Source organism: Cercospora kikuchii (assembly GCF_019650295.1).
Source record: "Cercospora kikuchii DNA, contig_00006, whole genome shotgun sequence".
NCBI lineage: Eukaryota > Fungi > Ascomycota > Dothideomycetes > Mycosphaerellales > Mycosphaerellaceae > Cercospora > Cercospora kikuchii.
Genome location: NW_025408587.1, coordinates 1,697,372 through 1,715,251, shown reverse-complemented (window position 1 = coordinate 1,715,251; position 17,880 = coordinate 1,697,372). Strand labels below are relative to the sequence as shown.

At 53.2% G+C, this 17,880-nt stretch overlaps 8 protein-coding genes across 8 annotated transcripts; 3 read left to right on the top strand and 5 right to left on the bottom strand.

Moving 5' to 3' along the window:
• Positions 1-685: 685 nt before the first annotated feature.
• Positions 686-2,788, bottom strand: CKM354_000959000 (uncharacterized protein; the record flags this gene model as incomplete). The annotated part of the gene is made up of 1 exon (XM_044805016.1): positions 686-2,788. One exon carries the CDS (start codon positions 2,786-2,788, stop codon positions 686-688), a length of 2,103 nt encoding a protein of 700 aa, XP_044660951.1.
• Positions 2,789-3,514: 726 nt separating this feature from the next.
• On the bottom strand, positions 3,515-4,390 carry CKM354_000958900 (uncharacterized protein; the record flags this gene model as incomplete). The annotated part of the gene is made up of 3 exons (XM_044805015.1): positions 3,515-3,856; positions 3,908-4,183; positions 4,241-4,390. 3 exons carry the CDS (start codon positions 4,388-4,390, stop codon positions 3,515-3,517), a joined length of 768 nt encoding a protein of 255 aa, XP_044660950.1.
• A 755-nt stretch (positions 4,391-5,145) lies between these two features.
• On the top strand, positions 5,146-6,615 carry CKM354_000958800 (uncharacterized protein; the record flags this gene model as incomplete). The annotated part of the gene is made up of 3 exons (XM_044805014.1): positions 5,146-5,163; positions 5,292-5,573; positions 5,638-6,615. 3 exons carry the CDS (start codon positions 5,146-5,148, stop codon positions 6,613-6,615), a joined length of 1,278 nt encoding a protein of 425 aa, XP_044660949.1.
• Positions 6,616-7,420: 805 nt separating this feature from the next.
• Positions 7,421-8,041, top strand: CKM354_000958700 (uncharacterized protein; the record flags this gene model as incomplete). Its single annotated transcript, XM_044805013.1, has 2 exons — positions 7,421-7,740; positions 7,798-8,041. 2 exons carry the CDS (start codon positions 7,421-7,423, stop codon positions 8,039-8,041), a joined length of 564 nt encoding a protein of 187 aa, XP_044660948.1.
• Positions 8,042-8,502: 461 nt separating this feature from the next.
• CKM354_000958600 (uncharacterized protein) lies at positions 8,503-10,872 on the bottom strand (the record flags this gene model as incomplete). The annotated part of the gene is made up of 1 exon (XM_044805012.1): positions 8,503-10,872. One exon carries the CDS (start codon positions 10,870-10,872, stop codon positions 8,503-8,505), a length of 2,370 nt encoding a protein of 789 aa, XP_044660947.1.
• Positions 10,873-12,350: 1,478 nt separating this feature from the next.
• CKM354_000958500 (uncharacterized protein) lies at positions 12,351-14,638 on the bottom strand (the record flags this gene model as incomplete). The annotated part of the gene is made up of 3 exons (XM_044805011.1): positions 12,351-13,103; positions 13,409-13,466; positions 13,527-14,638. The coding sequence occupies 3 exons, from the start codon at positions 14,636-14,638 to the stop codon at positions 12,351-12,353; spliced, it is 1,923 nt and encodes a 640-aa protein (XP_044660946.1).
• Positions 14,639-15,009: 371 nt separating this feature from the next.
• CKM354_000958400 (uncharacterized protein) lies at positions 15,010-15,993 on the bottom strand (the record flags this gene model as incomplete). Its single annotated transcript, XM_044805010.1, has 1 exon — positions 15,010-15,993. The coding sequence occupies one exon, from the start codon at positions 15,991-15,993 to the stop codon at positions 15,010-15,012; it is 984 nt and encodes a 327-aa protein (XP_044660945.1).
• Positions 15,994-16,260: 267 nt separating this feature from the next.
• Positions 16,261-17,376, top strand: CKM354_000958300 (uncharacterized protein; the record flags this gene model as incomplete). Its single annotated transcript, XM_044805009.1, has 1 exon — positions 16,261-17,376. One exon carries the CDS (start codon positions 16,261-16,263, stop codon positions 17,374-17,376), a length of 1,116 nt encoding a protein of 371 aa, XP_044660944.1.
• Positions 17,377-17,880: the final 504 nt, after the last annotated feature.

Sequence of the window (17,880 nt, the reverse complement as noted above, 5' to 3'; positions counted from 1 at the left end):
CCAAAGTGTGCGGTTTTAGAGAGCTCCCCTGTATCCCCTTTGCATGCACGCAGGAGCAGGGCTTCCATGCGCGTATGGCGTGCAGCAGCACGCCTCCCAAACATTGTTTACGTGGAAACCCCGCTATGCCCAAGATGGTCAGGTACCGCTTCAGAGTTCTGGCCAATGACTCGACGATGACAACCGACAGCTTGTATCCTCGGATCTCCAGGCCATCAACCTGTTTTGCAAAGTACGAGAGCGGAGGTGCACCACATGGAGAGGGCTCTGAGACCCGTTGCCGTCCAATGTACATGTACACATGAAGATCGAAGCTCACTCCTCGTGCACCCTCAATCCTCAACCGCCATTGCTATTCTTAGCCACGCTGTGCCAGATTTCATGCGCCAACAACCACGACATGAATGAGTCAAGCGAACTGGGAACTTGAGCAGTGTCAACAGTACGTGCACTGCATCAGATTCATGTTGTCGCAAAGCACGTCAAGAAGCGAGCGAAGTGAAGGTGTGAGATAGAGGCTAGGGCAATGCCCACAATCTTCATATCTATCAACGCTTCGCACACAGCGTCCCCCATGTAGATTTGCCTGTGTCAAATTGTGCAAATTGGTGTTGACGAGCGCAGTCTCTAGATTACGACCCAACACAGCATATTGTTACCGAGAGATGAGAGGCGAGTGCCAGCATTAGTAATGCGAAGCAGTTGGCAATAGAGATGCTTCCAGACCATCGATGCTCAAATCACCGAACGAACCACCCAGCACACTGAGACCATCAAGTCCGTCGCTCAAGAGACCAGCATCAGCCAAGTTGCCGCTTGGTATTGTTGGCGGAAGGAGACCAGCTAACCCGCCGCTTGCTGCGAGTCCTAGAGGAGACCCAGACTGCATTATGCCACCAGGCGTGAGCAAATGGCGGTCCATATGCTCTTGCCCCAAGATAGTCCTTCGTATCCCTCCGTTTCCTCGAGCTCGAAGCATAGCATTCGCCAGCTCAGCGTCTTCTCTGAAAGCGCGGCTCTGTTCCAGCAACTCGCGAAATTGTTGAGGATACCGCGTCTTGATCTTGCGCATATTCGAGATGGAGTAGCTGCCGGAAAGGACACCGCGAGCATGAGCCAACGGATGCACAGAGGGCGTATCAATCAGAGACCCAATGTGTGAGCGGCCAGGACACCGGTACAAAAACCGTCTTGCCCATCTATGCAATTCTGAATGCAACGGATTCTTCGAAGGAGGCTCGATGTTGTATATTGCTTTCAAAAGAGCAATCGGATCCTCATTTGTCACTGGAATCCTATATAGTTGTTGAATAGCACGAGTCATCAACTCTTCGAATTTCATGCTCTCCCCAGCCTTGAAGACTTTCACGTGCGTAATGGCACTTTCATCCTTGTTGATCAGAGCCATTTGTTGCAGCCGAGGATCTTGGGGCATAATCAGCACTGGAGGGCCGTGGCCATGCGTAATGGGATATTGCGCTGCCTGGTCGAGTGGTGTGGCCAGGTAGCCATCTTTGTTGATGAAGTCGTAGATACATCTGAAGGTCTTGATGTCGCAACTTGGTATTGCCAGTTCGAATTTCAGGAATGTTGTGAGCGGTTCTTTCAAGCTTTTGAACTTAAGAGCCTTTTCTCTCTTCGCCATGATTCGTTTTGGTTCGGCAGTAGTGCCATCGTCGTAAAGCAGCTCTATGTACGTTGCAGAAGGCGGAGCATGGATCCTGAGAAACTCTTCAAACGTTTCCCCATCTGTGAAGTCCCAGATTTTGTCCCCTTTTGCCGCCATTTCCGCCTCAAGAGCTTTGGAGTATTCCGTGACTTGCCAATTCTTGATTTGATGCCTACTGACGTGGCGGTTGTCGTGATTGCAATGCGTCTGCCCATCATGCAGCATTGCGGCATGTCCATGCCCTCGTGGGTCCACACTAAGGAGCATGCCGTCGAGTGGGTATAGCGGCGGCGGCGGCACAAAGAGCGTGTTGTTCTGCCACATGCGTCTTTTCGAGGCGTGAAAAATGAGGTCCAGCGTTCCATCTACACAATTAACCGTTATATCTCTGATGGTCATCAGGATAACACCAAAATGTATTCCGTCCATCATCCTGTCATCGGGTGTGTCGTCTTTGGGTTGAGCACCACAGCACACGAGCAGAAATGCATGAATCATTTGATGTATCATGGCGCATAACAAGTCGTCAATATCTGCTGTATCATCCTCAAAAGGCGTGCGGTTGAGATCGATGCATACTCGCGCTATCTCAGGTATGACTTTGGGCGCAGAAGTGATTCCAGGCAAATTACTCGGCATTGATCTCCAGCGAAGATACACTGCGCCTTGCAGCTTTCCAGCGAACAGCTTGTCATCGAGTAGATCGAAGAACATGTATGCGAAATCCGGGCCCATGTAGTCATCGTCCAATTCCCGTAGCGTGTCGATAGCATCTGTCACTTCTGTCGCGCTGCTGAACAGGTATCGATAGAGCCATGCCGTAGCATATTCTAACGTCCAACCCAAATCGCCAGGTGCTGCGATGCTTCTGTCTGTCAGGCAAGAAATGCCTTTGCTTCCCCTCAAGAATCTTCCTCCCCACGTGGCAGAAGGATAGTGGCTCGCAATCTGTACATTCTGAAACACCCCACCACCAGGTACTGGGCCAGAGAAGCACCTAGATGGTACTCTGCGCCGGACGATTCCTCCAAAGCCTCCATAATGTATATCTGGCTGGTTGTGCGGCCGGGGGAATGCCACTATGTTGCTGGAGCCGGGGTACCAGTTCGATACGGCCATAGAGACGGTGCAAAGCTGGTGTGACGCCTGCAGAAACGGAATCGAAGGCACGCATTGTGGAGGTCAAAAAGCCAGAGCAAAATTTGTGGTGCTCTTAAAAGACAGCCGTCCATCCCTCACCGATATCTTCACTCCAGTCTGACATGATGGCCATGTAGTGTGTTTTGGGTTACACCGCATGAAGACAACCAGCGGGTTCCACGTCATGTGCAGTTTGCGACCACAGCAGCGTGACTATCGCCCGTCACGATTTCTTGGGTGTCGCTAGTGCACAGAGCCGCCGGTTGTGTAAGATTGAAGCGAAAGTCGACGCGCGTGTCCGTGGCCCGACCATCGCTCAGGCTCGATGCAGCAAACATTTCGGCATCCCTGTGCGTTGCTACGTTGCATATTGCCAAAACAGTACCTTCGTCTGGGCCCACTAAGTTAGTCCTTCACAGCGGAATCGGCTGTGTACTTGGCCAGTCGAACAGAATCGTTATCCACTGGATTTGTTTTCGCAGTCACTGCTGTAAACTTACGTGAATAGTGTCGCCTGCTCGCAGTGTCAACAAATTCGTTTGACTATGTACGCTCTCACCTGGACGCACTAATGAGCATGCCATAATTACAAGTCGTTCATCCGTGCAACACATCATCGTTCAAATTCTGTCTGGCACAACACCCGGTGATCGTGGAAACCCAAATTTTGCAGTCCACTCATGCACGCTGGAGCAATATGCCAACTTAGTATGCACCAGGAGGACCTCCTGGGCGATAATCACTCCTTCCATCGCTGGTTCGGCCACTGTCCTGGTACTTCCTTCGCAGAGCTTGCAGTCGCTTCTTCTTGGTGTGCGCGTTGATGTATGTACCAATGATGAAGCCGATCAGGTTGAAGAAGGGGACCCATACTTCGTTTGGCAGGAATGCCTGCGCGAATGCGAGGGCGATTGGCGAAGTTATCCATGAGACTTTCATGACTGGCATGAATCCAGCTTTTACGGTGGCCCTGATCTGGTGGAAGGTTCGTGCGCCTGCAATGATAGCCATCGAGGTCAAATAGACGGCGTTCTGAATCGGCGAGATCTGCTAAAGTCAGCAACGTTGTATCACGTCCGAGTCACATTGAAGCCATACGATGAGGTTTGAGACGAGAATCTGGAGAATCTTGGCGCGCAAGCTCGTCCTGCCCGCAAACAGCTTTTGCAGAATTGAGATCATGACATGTCCCAGCGGAGCGCTGATGAAAGCACCGTAAACAGCCATCTTGGGCACGCGGCTGGTGAAGTAGTGACCGTGCTTGCTACGGTCCTTCGCGATCCAGGACGCGAGAAACTCCTGAGCACCTGCGAGTGTTCCAGATGTGATCATCTTGGTACGCAGAGGGTCATCTTGCAGCTTCTTGAGATACCACTATCCTTGTCATTAGCACTCGCTCTTGCCCGCGTCCCTGACGTGCTTCGTGCTCACCGCAAGGTATCCATCCGGGCTGCCACCTTTGGTGATGGCTTCACCCACGCGATGCGCGAAGTCTTCTTTGCCAGCCGGCGGAGAGGACGCGGCCTTACCGCCCGTGGTTGTGCGGATTGTCTCCTTTTGCTCGAACTTGACTTGCGACATGGCGGCGATGGGAGTGGGGAGCGCGAGACGCGACCGGGCGTGTTCACCGAATGTCGACGCGATGAGTTCGGGCCAGCGAAGCGCAGAGAGGGTTCCTGGGGCAGGTTCGGGGCACAGAGCCGTTGGTCCAAGCGAAGAGAGAGGTGGAGGAGGTTGGCGCGATAAGCAGGATGCGTTGTTTATTGCCTGAAGCGGCACATGGAGTTGGCCGACACGGCAACGGAGGTGCACGCGCCAGTTCACTCAACAGGCCGAGGGTCTCGATGGACAAGGATTGGCGTGTCGGCAATCAAACTTTGGCCCTGCACCTCACGTCTGACTTCACTTCGCACGACGCGTCGAAAGCTGTCGTTGTATACCGCTGAAGTGTCGCGATCGAGGCCGGAGCGGAATGGCTCGCACGTGGCATCGGCATGTGGCTCATTACCACGCACTCTCCCAGCCCAATGGATTCGGGAAGAAGTGACTATCGACCTCCAGAGCAGCGACGTTGCGAACGCGTGCTTTCGCGAAGCGGGCAGCAGCCCAGCAGCAGCTGCTGTTCACTGTAGGAAGTCGCTGACAGGCACACGCGCTCGCTGCTCTCAGCATTGCTCCCTTCTGCACGCCGCTTGATGTTCGATGCTCCATCCAGATGCCACATACGCCTGTCGCAGTGAGGCCTTTGGACCCATTGCTACAGGTCGAAGCGCTGCCTGTCAAATTCAAGACGCTCCTCGCTCACTTCCATTATTTCCTGCGAGCAATCCGACCCCATGTCTGCGTACGAAAAGGTGAGTGGACATGTGCCCATGACCGCGACCTTACTGCCCATCTGGATTCCCTCCTCAACCGCGCCGGCCCTGCAACCGCGTGATCCTCCATCATAGACGAGCGGCACAAAGAGTTGACATGTGTGAAGGCGCTCCCAAGACTGCCCGCCGCCATGCCTGTGGCGCCAGCTCGACAGTCGAAGTCTGTGGCTGCATACCGGCGACCGCAATGCACCCACACGACTATGAACCGCGTGCGTGGCGTTGAATGCTCCATGTGCGGCCGGGTGCCCGACAGTGGATGGGTATACCAATGTCGACAGGACTATGCTCGAAAGGAGGATAATGTGCCGGCTCCTGCCAGCGCTTCGTCTGATGTCGATGGCAGCGACCCTTTCGCCAACAAAGCACGTGTCGCGGAACAACTCAAGGTGGGTGAGGGCGAGGCTGCCGATAGTGTACGCGTGTCTGAGGACTGACCAGATGCTGCTGTAGATGAGCCGCAGCGTAATCAACGGCATTCGTGCAGGCAGTTTCACCACAAGTCAAGCCGACAAACTTATCGCACAGAAGAAGAATGTTCTACGTGCAATACGTGAGCAGGAACAAGGATTGCAGAAATCTCAGCTGATAACCTCGGCCAATGGCATCATCGCTACTGCAGGCACAATCCAAATCACACCAGCGAAGCAGACGTTGAACAGCCAACGAGACAGTGCAGCCATGTCTCCGTTGGCGCCAACTGCAAAGTGCAACTACGCCATCTGTGCAGCTTGTCGGCCATACTTCTCTGACCGCCTGTGGGCCAGCTTTGAAACGACACTCCACGAACAGACGCAAATTACTGCTGCCGATGCTGGAAGTCTGCCAATGATGAACCCTTTCATCGCTCGCACAATCGGCCTGCGCTCATCGTTCGCAAATACTCTCCGTGCTGTGCCATCCCAGTACAGCACTGAGTTCAGCGATATGGAAGCCGAATCCGCGGTATCTGTTGACTGGTCAGCTACGAATAGTGGCGGAAGTGACGCTGGTTCCCCAGAAGTAACGGACAGAAATGAGCCTCTCCCTTGCCCTGGTCCCCTTCTCTGTCCCGTTTTCAGTCGCAATCTTGGCTGCGCCTATGAAAATGAAGGTTTCGACGACGGCAAACGCTCAGAGAATCACGCGATGACTCCAGAACATTCGCGCAGCCAACTGAGCAACTACACGTATTTAGCACCGAGCACTCCGGGCGCTGCATCGACAACGGCGTCTTCGGTTAGCCTGCCAAGTACGCCGACGGCCTCTTCGATTTCTATCCTCGGCCCCGAAGATACACGCAAGACGGCCCGCGAGAAGCAACTGGAGAATGGTGCCCGTCAGCATGGCAGCACGCACCTTAATGTAGAAGAGGCTGCGGCGCACACGCAGAGCACCGACAGCTCGAAAAACGAAGTGGATGATGGAGGTGGCGTGGCTCTCACTCACTAGAGATTAGTGTTTGCTGCAGGGCATTCGCGACAAGCAGACATTGACCCCCATAGCAATTTCGTCTGCTGTGCCATTGACTTTGTCAAAGTATTCGTACGTGGACACATCGCACAGAGTACCGATCTCGAAGGTGAACGGGAGTGTAATGGGGAGTGGAGGGAGAGATTGCATTACGTGTATGGTATGAACAGTATCATACAGCGACGCTTCAATCACAGTTCAATTGCAATTCCCCAACTGTTCTCCCTTGACCTACTTTCGAGGTTACCTATAACAACTTACAAGAGCAATCCATCGGTTGACAGTGAGGAGGCTTTCTTGGCAGCAGAAGCATCGCCTCTTGAGTTCTCGGTCCGTGAAGAGACAACCGGTCGAGACGTCGACCATTGATGCCATGGTTTGCCTGGTGGACGGGAGCGAGCAGGAGACAGATTGGGCAGGGGTGAGATTGGCCTCAATGGGTCATGAAGGTGTGACAAGGAAAGATTGAGGTGGTACAGAAACGTCACGACACGCACAGCAATCACAACGCGGCCGACACGCGAAGGGCGTCACTGAAATTGCGGAAAGAGACTTGCGGTCGCACTCAAATATTGATGGGAGTGCTGATTGTCACATTCCTCTGTCACACCCTGCAACTTCCGCCGGCTTGCCCCTTCCCTCGCAACTTCTAACGTCGTCACTGATGATGCTCAAGTCCATGTAAACATCCTGAAACAACAGACCTCTTCTGCATCAACAACATCGAACATCCGGCGAAGCACTTCTACCAGCACCGCAACAATCTGGCCGACACTCTGCAACAATGAGACACCTACAGTTCCTTGCTGTCGTCTTCGCGTCCCTCCAATATGTCGCGGCACTGCCTTCAATCAGCAACCTCCCGCGCAATGCGCCATCTCCGACGCTGGAACGCATCTTCCCTGAAACCGACAGCCTGAGCCGCCGCGACACTGCACAGCCTGAAGGCATCTCTCAGACCCCCCGCCTCAATGCTCGTCAATCCAGCAATTTGACTTCACCAGCAGTCAACGCCACAGTCGAACTCTGCACCGAACCTCAGTTTCAAGGAGAATGTTTGAACTCTACCTGGCCCGTCAACACATGCATCGCCCTCAATGGATAGTACGTGAACTTCACTCAGCGCTTCCAAGATCATCTTCCATACTAACGATACCGCAGCGCTGGTGCAGTCAGATCTATTGACCCCAAGGAAGGCTTCGAATGCCTTCTCACTCAAGGCCGCTGCAACGTTGCGACTCCATACATTTCGATCGGATCGGACCCCTCTGACACGGCCGGCGATGACCTCAGCTCTTTATCTTGGATTGAGGAGTCGAACAGCTACATCTGCTTCACGGAGATCGAGATGCTGCGTCGCTATGTCCAGATGCGACTGAGGACGCCGGTCAAAGAAGCTACCTAAGCCAGCGTGGCGGCGGATATGGTGGGGTGTAAACTTTGCTACGGGCGCAAGATGAGGCGTGAGCTGGTGAATAGACGGACTTGAATGATAGCAGCGCTTTGAAACTTGCGAGAGGAAGTGGCGAAGGGGATCGAAGAGCAACCAAAGTGATGTGGGAACCACGAGGGATTGACAGTGCGACGTAGTGGGCATTAGGGGACTTGGAGTAATGACAAACAGAGATGGAACTTTTGCATGCTATGTTTTTTCGAGCGAGACGCTGTGACCGGCTACAACAGTGTCACAGGTAGCGCTAGTAATGGTAAAGCAAGAATTCAAGTAAAAGCCATCGCGGAGCCGTCTCGAGCCCTGTACTTTGATCCGAGCTCGCTCTTCTTCGATAAACAATCTGGAATAGGTACCACTTCCTGTTATGAGAAGTAGTTCGCAAAGAATGACGACTCATGTCGTCCGACCCTCGTTCAGCGATGAACGTCTGCTGTGTTGGCATCTTCGACCGAATTGCCCGTAACGCGCACGAAAATAGTCTTGGTGACCGCTTTCGATTGTTTTGAGCCAATCTGTTGAAGAGTGCCAGTCTCCTTGAACTTGAGAGTGCCGACTAACCAGCGGCGGATCTGTTCGTGCCGCTGTGGTTTGTCAGATGGATAGAGGAAGTGGACCACAACGTTCTTGACTCTCCGGTTTGGCTTTGCGGCATCGAGATCATCGCCGTGTACGAGGTACCCGCCTTGTTCGTTGTGGTCAGGATCGAGAAGGCTCAGCATCTTGTCCATGAGGCATTTGGCGATGCCTTTCATAAGGTGGTCTTTGTGGACGAACACTTCGAGCTTGACGCTGATACGATAGCTGTCGGTGCCAGTACCGTACTCTTGTGCGCGTATAAAGCCCACGATGGTGTCAGGAAGCTGCACTGGGTCTTCGTCGTAGCGATAGCCTTTCTTCTTTCGGCCCTTGACGACTTGACCTTTCTCGTACGCAACGAGATAGGGCAATTTGCTGACGTGCATGATGTTGTCGAATTGGTCTCGAAGTTGCATGACTGTCACTCTCTTGGTCTCTGGTACTGACGCGGTGAAATCCACATAGTAGTTGTAGATGTCGCGCACAGCCTCCATATCATCGGAGAAAGCGTAGCGAAGGAACAGTCCTTTCCCAGAGTGCTTGACGGGTCTGAGATGTTCTGGCGTCAGCCCTCCGTGCGCTAATTTCTCTGCTGCGTTCCTGGCCTCCCTCTCAGCCCGTCGCTTGACTTTCTCATCTGTAAGGCCTCTCTTTGCAAGCTCGTACCGTCGCTTGTTGTCAGCAGCGAATTGACTGCCGAAGTCGCTCTGACGATGCATTGTCTCCAGCGCGCTTTCGTCTGGACTCATGCCCTTGTGATCGTGTGTTTTGCATGGCTCGAGGAAGCTGCCGCCTCTCACGACGCGCACCCACCAAGGCTGGGCGCCAACAAGGTCTTCATTGTCAACAGGAGGAGGTGCGTTCGAATTGATATTGTCCTGGAAGAATGTGGAGAGGGGTATGCCACCGAAGAAATGTGGCCGCACCCAATAATGCGGAACAATGTCGCCCATTGTAACGTATTTCGTGCCTTCGACAGGATCCTGGGGACTTCCGAAAGTGTAGGTGAAGCCGTCAACGACAGAGAGATCATCGAGGTCAGGCTCTCGACTGATTCCCCGCATTGCCACTCCCTCCATCATGTCTAACCAGGTCTGGATCTGCTGTGAGCTCTGTCCTTTGCGGAAACTCGACCTGGAGTCCCAGTGCAGGGGTGCGGGAGGCAAGTCACTGTTCCAATTCTGAATGGTCCAACCCCCACTGTCGTGAGATGGCTGGTAGCTTGAGGTACAGCTGTTGTTATCCTGCTTCGACTTCTTTCTATCCCAGCTGTTGGATTTGACCCGCCTGCCTTTGTCTTGCGCGGCTTCATTTCGTCCTTCCCAGTCAGTCTCCCATCGCTTAGGGTCGCCCTTTGGGATATCGGAGCTCTTGCAGAACGCGGCACTACCGCGAGCTGTCGAGTTGCGTGGATCGTTGCTATGACCGCCATTGGTACCACCGCGTCCTCCTCGTCCTCCTCGGCGGCCTCGGGTAGGAGCGCCGCCACGTTCCATCGTCGCGGTTGATCTAGCTGCAGTGAGAGACCTTGGGTTTGGCAAACTGGATTCCGTGCTTTCGTTCTTGATCGAACAACGACTCCAATTCAAGGAGGGGCTCGGCTCTATGACCTTGACACCGAGAGATTGAAGTTTCGGGAGGATACCTTCGCTTGGGGTGGGAGATTTTGCAGGAAATTTCGAGTCATTGCTAGTGCGCTTGTTTGCCTTCATCTGATCAGCGGCGGGAGAGCTTTCGGCCGCCTTTCTACGAAGATGCGGTGGGATTGCCATTGTTGAAGTGAGCGTTTGGTCAGTCTTGATCGTGTCGCGTTTGGAAGGGTGCTTGTCTTCTTGCAATGTGGTTCGAAGCCAGGTGGTGCGTCGTGGCTGTAATGAAGCCTGGAGTGGGGACTTTGCGTGTTGCTTCGCCGCCGAAAGTCGGTGGCTGGGGGCTTTCGACAATAGTCCACCGGTTGCTGCTGCGTGCCCATTGTCGCATGACGCATCGCAGGTGCTGGCACCAACCGCAGCTGGCGGAGACGTCATCTCGAGTGGTGTGTCGTCTCCATCAGCGCCGACAACACTGTCCTTGCGTGCAAGAAACGTCTTCATCTTCTTGCCGCCGCGTCTGTTCCGACGCCGCTTCGGCTGTTGCTGCGAATCGCCTCCCTGTAGAAGCCACGACCCATCGCCCGGCTGTGCTTTCACGTTCGACTCGTAGACCATGATGAGTCACTGCAGGCTGCGTGTGTTCGGATGATGCCTGAAAGAAGGACAGCCAGGAGTCGCTGGAAGAAGCCGGTGGATCTCCTGACAGCGTCGCATTCAGTTCGAGCACGAAAAGTCGACTCCGCCCGTCACTTGAGGCGTGTGCGTTTCTCACTCTAACAGATAGCTTCCTGTAAGTGTTCAGAGGTTCGACTCTAGGTGGAGAGTGGCTGACGCAGCTTGCTGTGCTCGACGATCAACGTGTCGTAATGAGCAATGTGCTGTCCGATCGAGGCAAGGGAGTAGGGCGTGCACATGTGCGTTCCGTCGTGTCAACGGGCAAAGCAAAGAGTTCCAGCCGACTGCTCACAAGACCAAACAGGCGGTATGCCTTTTGGCACTCTTGTCGGATACTGCTCCCGATGAGGCGGCACGTGACGTAGTCGATTAGTCGCTCTCACTTCGCTGGTCTCCTCTCCTCGCTTGTTCGACAACTACCGCACGTCCAAGATGCTGTCGATACTGAGAAAGGCGCGTCTCAAAGACAAGGAGATGCGGATTCTGATGCTGTGGGTGAGCCGCCGTGGAGCTCGATGAACTTGCTGATTTGTGAAGTGGTCTTGATAATGCGGGCAAGACAACGATTGTGAAGAAGATCATGGATGAGGATGTCACGGAAGTCAGTCCAACTCTTGGTTTTATCATCAAGACAATTAACTATGAGGGGTAAGCACGAGCGCATGTGAGATGCATGTGATTTTGCTGATGGAATGAGTAAAGATACAAACTAAACATTTGTGAGCCTGCTCATCCTCGTAGCGCGTCCCTGGCCACCAACTAACAGCGCTCGAGGGGATGTTGGAGGCCAGAAAACACTTCGAACGTACTGGAAGAACTATTTTGAAAAGACTGACACGCTCATCTGGGTCGTTGATGCCACAGATAGAGAGCGGCTCGGAGATTGTAGAGACGAGCTCAAGGGGCTTCTCCTGCAAGAAGTCGGCCCTCCTGTCCATGGCGTAGTCTGATAAGTACTTGCTGACACATAACAGCGCCTGATGGGAGCATCTCTGCTCATTTTCAAGAACAAGAGCGATATTGAGGGCTCTATGACAGAAGACGAGGTTCGACAGGTGAGTCCCCTGAACTGGCTTTGCAGTCCCGCCGGTTCATCGGCTCCAGAGCCAAGCCGCTGAGTAAGAATCTCACAGGGTCTTCAACTGGACAACATCTGTACACACAAATGGCACATCCTGCCTTGCTCGGCCATGACAGGATTCAACCTACAGACGGGACTTCAATGGGTCGTGAAGGATGCAAAGGATAGGCTGTTCCTTTACTGACAAGATTGGCGGCAAGAGCAACCTGTGAGTGCTGCAGTCACCGGCGGCGAGAGGAGCTATATCACAACATACATGATCTCCGCTGGATGTTGAGAAGTGCAAATAGGTGCGTGATACGAGTCATGGCTTGTGATAGAATGAGAATCCGCCGACCTACATCTCTATCAATGGCTCAGCTTCCTTCGTCACAAGTTTCGCGGCCGAGAGCTCGGCTTGCTCAGCTGCCTCCCGATCTTCAACAGCCTTTTCGTGCTCTGTCTTGCCATCGACTTCCGCCTGATTAAGCGTGATTTCATGTGCTGGGGATGATGTACCGCTCTTTGTAGGACTGATAACGCTGAAAGTCACAGCTCTCCCAGCATCGGCTTGTAACGGTTCTGGCCCAGCTGCTGCCTCTTCAGCCTGCTCTACAACCGCTCCCAATACCGAAGTCGATGCAGCAATTCCGTCGAGTGGCGTCAAATGATCAGCTGAGGCTGTCGCTATATCATTGTTCTCCACGTCACTGTTTTTGCTTGACACTTTCTTCAATTTGCCCTGATCGACTACCACAGAGCCTCTGAATGAGGCGGAATCGGCGAGAGATCTTGGCGAACCGGGTTCTCTGGCAGAGCTGAGTCTTAACAGCTTTTCTCGAACCTCTTCTAGACTTTTATCAGCTTCCAGTGGGGCTTCCTTTGGCTTTGTCTCGCTATTGAGCACTGGGGCAGTATCTTCCTCCGCCTCGATGATCTCGTCGACCATGCTCGTTTCTGGAATTGCTGAATGTGGATGATCGTCACTGCTTTGAGCGTGAATAGAACCTTGCGTGTCCGCGGACTGCTCAGCTACAGCTAAATCTTTATCGGGCTCGCCAATGCTACGCTGCCCGCTATTCGTGATGTCGTGCGATTCTGGCTCATCATTCTGCTCACTAGTGATAAGAGTCGAACATCAGCATTTCGCAAATTACACAATGCGTTGAGCCAAGCTGACGCGCACATATGCACACGACATGAAGGAAGTGTGATGTACACATGTTCAACTTCTCCTGCATCACTTGTTGGTCGGGTCTTTTTGTGCTCTCGGATTCCGAGGACAGTACCTAAGAAGCCGACGTTCTTACGATTCTCAACCTCAGCTTTGCGCCTTGCTCTCAGCTCGCCTGCTGTTGGTGCTTTCTTCTTGAGACTGACCCTTCCTCCAGAGAGCCATCAAAGGGCCCTAGGGACACGTTCTTCGTCAGCTAAAGGGGCTGGAGGTCCTGGTCTGACGAAATGCCCAATGTAACTAGAGTCCACGGGTCAGCAGGGCGTACAGAACTGCAGCAGACCGAACTACTTCACATACGTCCGAGCACTTCGTTCAAATGGCAAAGGTCTCCCAGAGCTGCCGTCTCCACCTCGCAATCGAAGCGTAACCTTTTCCTCAGGGACTATGTCGGCGGTGCCAGCAGGTACAAATTCTCTCTGCTGAAAAGTCTTGAAAATCGATGGCTTCGGCTCACGAGCCGGGGTCTGATAACTGTTCTGGTCATACAAGAAGAATGTGTCCGCCTGCTCCAATTGTTCCAGCGATTCATTCATGCGCCCGGAGAAGAATTCCCACGACTTAGGTCTGGATAGTGTCCGGCGTCGTACTGTGCTCTCGGGCGAATAGCCTTTGCCAGAGTGCGAAGACGAGGTGATATGAATATCGGGGCCAAATAGGAGCACCTGAAGCGTGTTCTGCAGATGCGAAATCAGTAAATCCTTGAGAGAGTGGAGCATTGCATGCTTCTCCATGTCTGATAAGTTGTTCGCTAGACTCTGAATACGGCGCAGGGGCTCGACATTGCTCTGGTGAACGAGCATGATCTGCTGTCTTCTGTCTTCTGACTGGGCAGACGTGAACGGCGTGAATGTTGCACATCTGCCAATCGTCCGCATGATCCTGTACACTTCGCTTTCCACCGGACTCAGGAATGCTGTATCAAGGGTGTGTGACAAGCGCTCTGTTTCCGACATTTGAGGACGCCTGGGAACTGGACCTTTGAACTGTGGCTGCGAGGAAATCGAGCTTTGCGTGGAAGGTGAGCCTCGACGCGCCTCCTCTGTCTTGTGCCACGCCATTACATGCTCTTCTGGCAATTGCCGATGTACTGGATCGTGCTGTAGCTGACTCGTCGGCGTCAAATAGTGCCCTTGGAACGTACTGCAGTCCGTCGTACCGGTGTCTGGCCTCACACACTCCGGTCCCTTAATCAATCTCATGCTTCGGAGAAGTCTTTTGCCTAGAGATGGTTTCTTGGGCATCGCTGCCACTCCAGCTCCGAGATGCCGACTGGCGTTGAATATATCCCTGCTTCGAGGAGTGTCATAGTTTTCCGGTCCACGTAAAGGCGCCTCTCCAATACTGGCCCTAGTTGTGAATTGTTTGCTGGCGCGAAGCTGCCGTCTGCCCAAGGGATCGACTATGCTCATGTTTGCGCTGGTTATGCTGTGTTCAGAGTGCCACAACGCAGATATAGATACAATCAGACGCTGTCTTCAATGCAGACCGGGTTCGACCAGGCTCGACGCGTTCGCAACAGGGAATAATGTTAGCATGCGCAAAGCTGCAGGCACGTCAAGATCACCTGGCTTTGCAACAAAGGTCGTGTTGGTCATTCTTCACACCTTAGTTCAAGGGACGAATTCGTATACCGTACCAGGCCATAGTCTCTTTAAGATGTGCTATACATAAGCTCTACTTTCAAATTGATCTGTATTCATGTCAGCCAAAATTCGGAATCTGCATGGTACGAGTGAGCACTCACGATCGAGTGCTCAAGAACTGCTCCGCATAGGATGTCTTACACTGCACTATAACCTCCTCTATTGCCATTACTGCCCATTTTCCCAGCTACGCCACTCGTCCAGTCCTTCACAATGTACGGAATGTCACGTATAGTGTCTCCATGAGGAATGAGGTCCCAACCCCGTGCTCCGTAGCGGTTGTAGTTCAGCCATGAGCCGAAGATGATGTAGGTGGCGATCAACAGGAAGCCAATGATCAGAAACCATGTGAAGAATCCCCAGCTCTTGCTGCTTGATGGCGGCTTCTCCGCGTTTTCGCAAGCATACTTTGTCTTCCATTCCAAACGCAGCACACCTACATCACTCTCGTCCTCGTAACTAATCAATTGCAGTGCCTTTCCCTCATCAAGATCCGGTAGCGGTTCTTGCTTGTCGTCGCCGTCTTCGCCATCGTCTCGTGTACGTAGACCACCATCGTTGAGGGATCTGGTCATCTTTTCCTTATCATCGAAACCCTCAGTTCCCTCTTTCGCTGCATCACAGACAAATTCAACAATGGCCTTCTGCTTAATCTTCTTCTTATCTTTGGTGTGCTCTCCGCCATGTAGCTCCACTCTGAGGCCTTCCTTCTTCGCGTCCTCGTTGCTTGAACTGCCTTTTAATCTGGTGAGCTTAGGCTCCAGCTGGCCACCACTTGACGTGGTGAATTGTCCTGCGACCGGGAAGACAGCCATGACAATCCCGTCAGCCGCTTGATCGTTGTAGAGACGCTCCACAGCGCACACTCGGCTGCCGTTCGGACATGATGTCTTCGCCTCGTCGCCCTTCGGCTTCTTCAGCGTGTCGCACACATCGATGGTAAATGTGGTATTCACGACGGAGAATGAATCTCGGTAAAACTTGTGCACCTCTTTCGGCCCTCCCAGCGCTTTGAGGTTGAATTTCTGGCTGTCTACAACGACGTTCTCACAGTCGAATGTGACGGCGGAGATTGCGGCTGGCAGCAGGAGCCAGGCTGACAGGCGTGAGATGGAAGGCATCGCTGCCTGCGAAAGGAGTCGTGTCGCGCGTCGGGGAAGAAGAAAGTCGCAGGTCTTGTCCAGAACGTGTGCAAAGGAGCGTAGAGAAGAGGTTGAAAGTGGCACAGACGATGCAACGCGCAGGCAGTGCAATGAGTTGAAGGTTGCTGGATTACGGATGAGCTCGTGCTAGCTCCGTGAAACCACAGGCCATCGTCATCTGGGAGGCAGGCAGGCCTCAGGCGCCAAGCCCTCCACACTCACTCCTGCTTTGAACCTGACCTGAACATGAACATCACCACGAGCACCGAGGACGGAACAGATCCGATCATGTCTTCGCGCGCGGATGCAGTCGATTCACAGTCCGACAGTCCTCTGATGCAGCTGCCGCAGGAATTGCGAGACTGCATCTATGAATATGTCTTCTCGACCACCCGCTTTTGCTTCGGCGAGCGTGCTGTTGGCCGCATCGATATTGATACTCGCCGGGTCGTATCTGCGAACAGGGGCAAGTCCCTCGCTCTGCTGCGAGTCTGCAAGCGAATGCATGCAGAAATTGGTACCAGCTGGTTGTCTCAAGCCCTCTTTCACTTCGAAGATCCAACCGCAATGTTGGACAAGCTAGCTTCCATAGACAACGGCACCCGCAGCCATATCCGACATGTTCGAGTCTCTGGAGACCCCCTCAAAGTCACATGGGGCTATGATTGTGTTCATTGGCGCACGTCACAAGCGCTCAAATTGCTTCCCGGCCTCAACCTCACAAGACTCACTGTTCTGGGCAACAAATACGCCAGGACTAGCTATGAAACACTCGACTCGCTGATCAAGTACAGCAGTGGCTGGAGGGAACTCTACTACCTGACACACAATTCGGCAATGCTGGGCTTCCGAGCTGTTTTTGACGCCCAGTCCAACCCACGCATGCCCCAACCGGATACCTGGCAGGAGGCTATCGAATCTCGTGACGGTGGAGGTTCCTCTGTCACAATTTACCGCAGTAAGAGCCCTACGAGGGGATCTGTGCTCGACCCTGCCAAGCGTACCGTTTTGCATCAACATTTACGCCCTGGACAGACTGCTGCAACGTATGGGAACACGAAAGACCAGAGCCTAATGGTGCCTGGTGAGCGTGAGAAAGAGCTGCTGGTCGTGGTCGAGCGTGGCAATGGCATCGATTGTGCCGAAAAGAATCCAGCATCCTATCTACCTTTTGGTGATCCTCGCATATTCTCTCCAGCTCGGACATGGTTTGAAGTCAAAGAATTGTCGCGAGAGATGAGAACACTGGAGAGCTGCGGTGATGCGTCTGATGATGACAGTGAAGACGAAGATGATTGCTTACTGGACATCTATGGTCATGTTGACGATTACACATGGCCTCCTTTCAACTTCGTGAGGTGATCTCTTTGGATTGCCCTCACAGGTCGGAATGTCAGGTCGTCGCTAAACAGAAGAAGTGTGTGAGCTTCGTCCGCACATACGAAGATGTCGCTGCTCGTTTTGGCGGCCAGCAGGAGTTCGTTGCGGAGATCCGTCCAACGCTCAATCAACTTCTGCCGATGACTTTTGGACATAACAGCTGAGAAGCAGATAACCTAGCACACTCTCGCCTGCCGTTCGCACCATATACTTTGAGCAAGCCTCAGCGATCGGATACCAGCTGCCCAGAGGTATGAAACCACAAGTGGAGCCCAAGCCGTGTATGACTGAATTTCAACGATGCGGACAAGGTAAAAGTTGCATATCCGATTCACATAGTTTCTCTCAGTACGTGATTGGGTTGACGGCTGCAGTTCCAAGTCGTCAATCGATGCGAGAAGTGTTTCCCTCGTTGGAACCGTATCCGCAGCTACTTCGGCCGGGAGTTGCAGGACGAAGGCTCGGCGAAAGCAGAGACGACCGCGT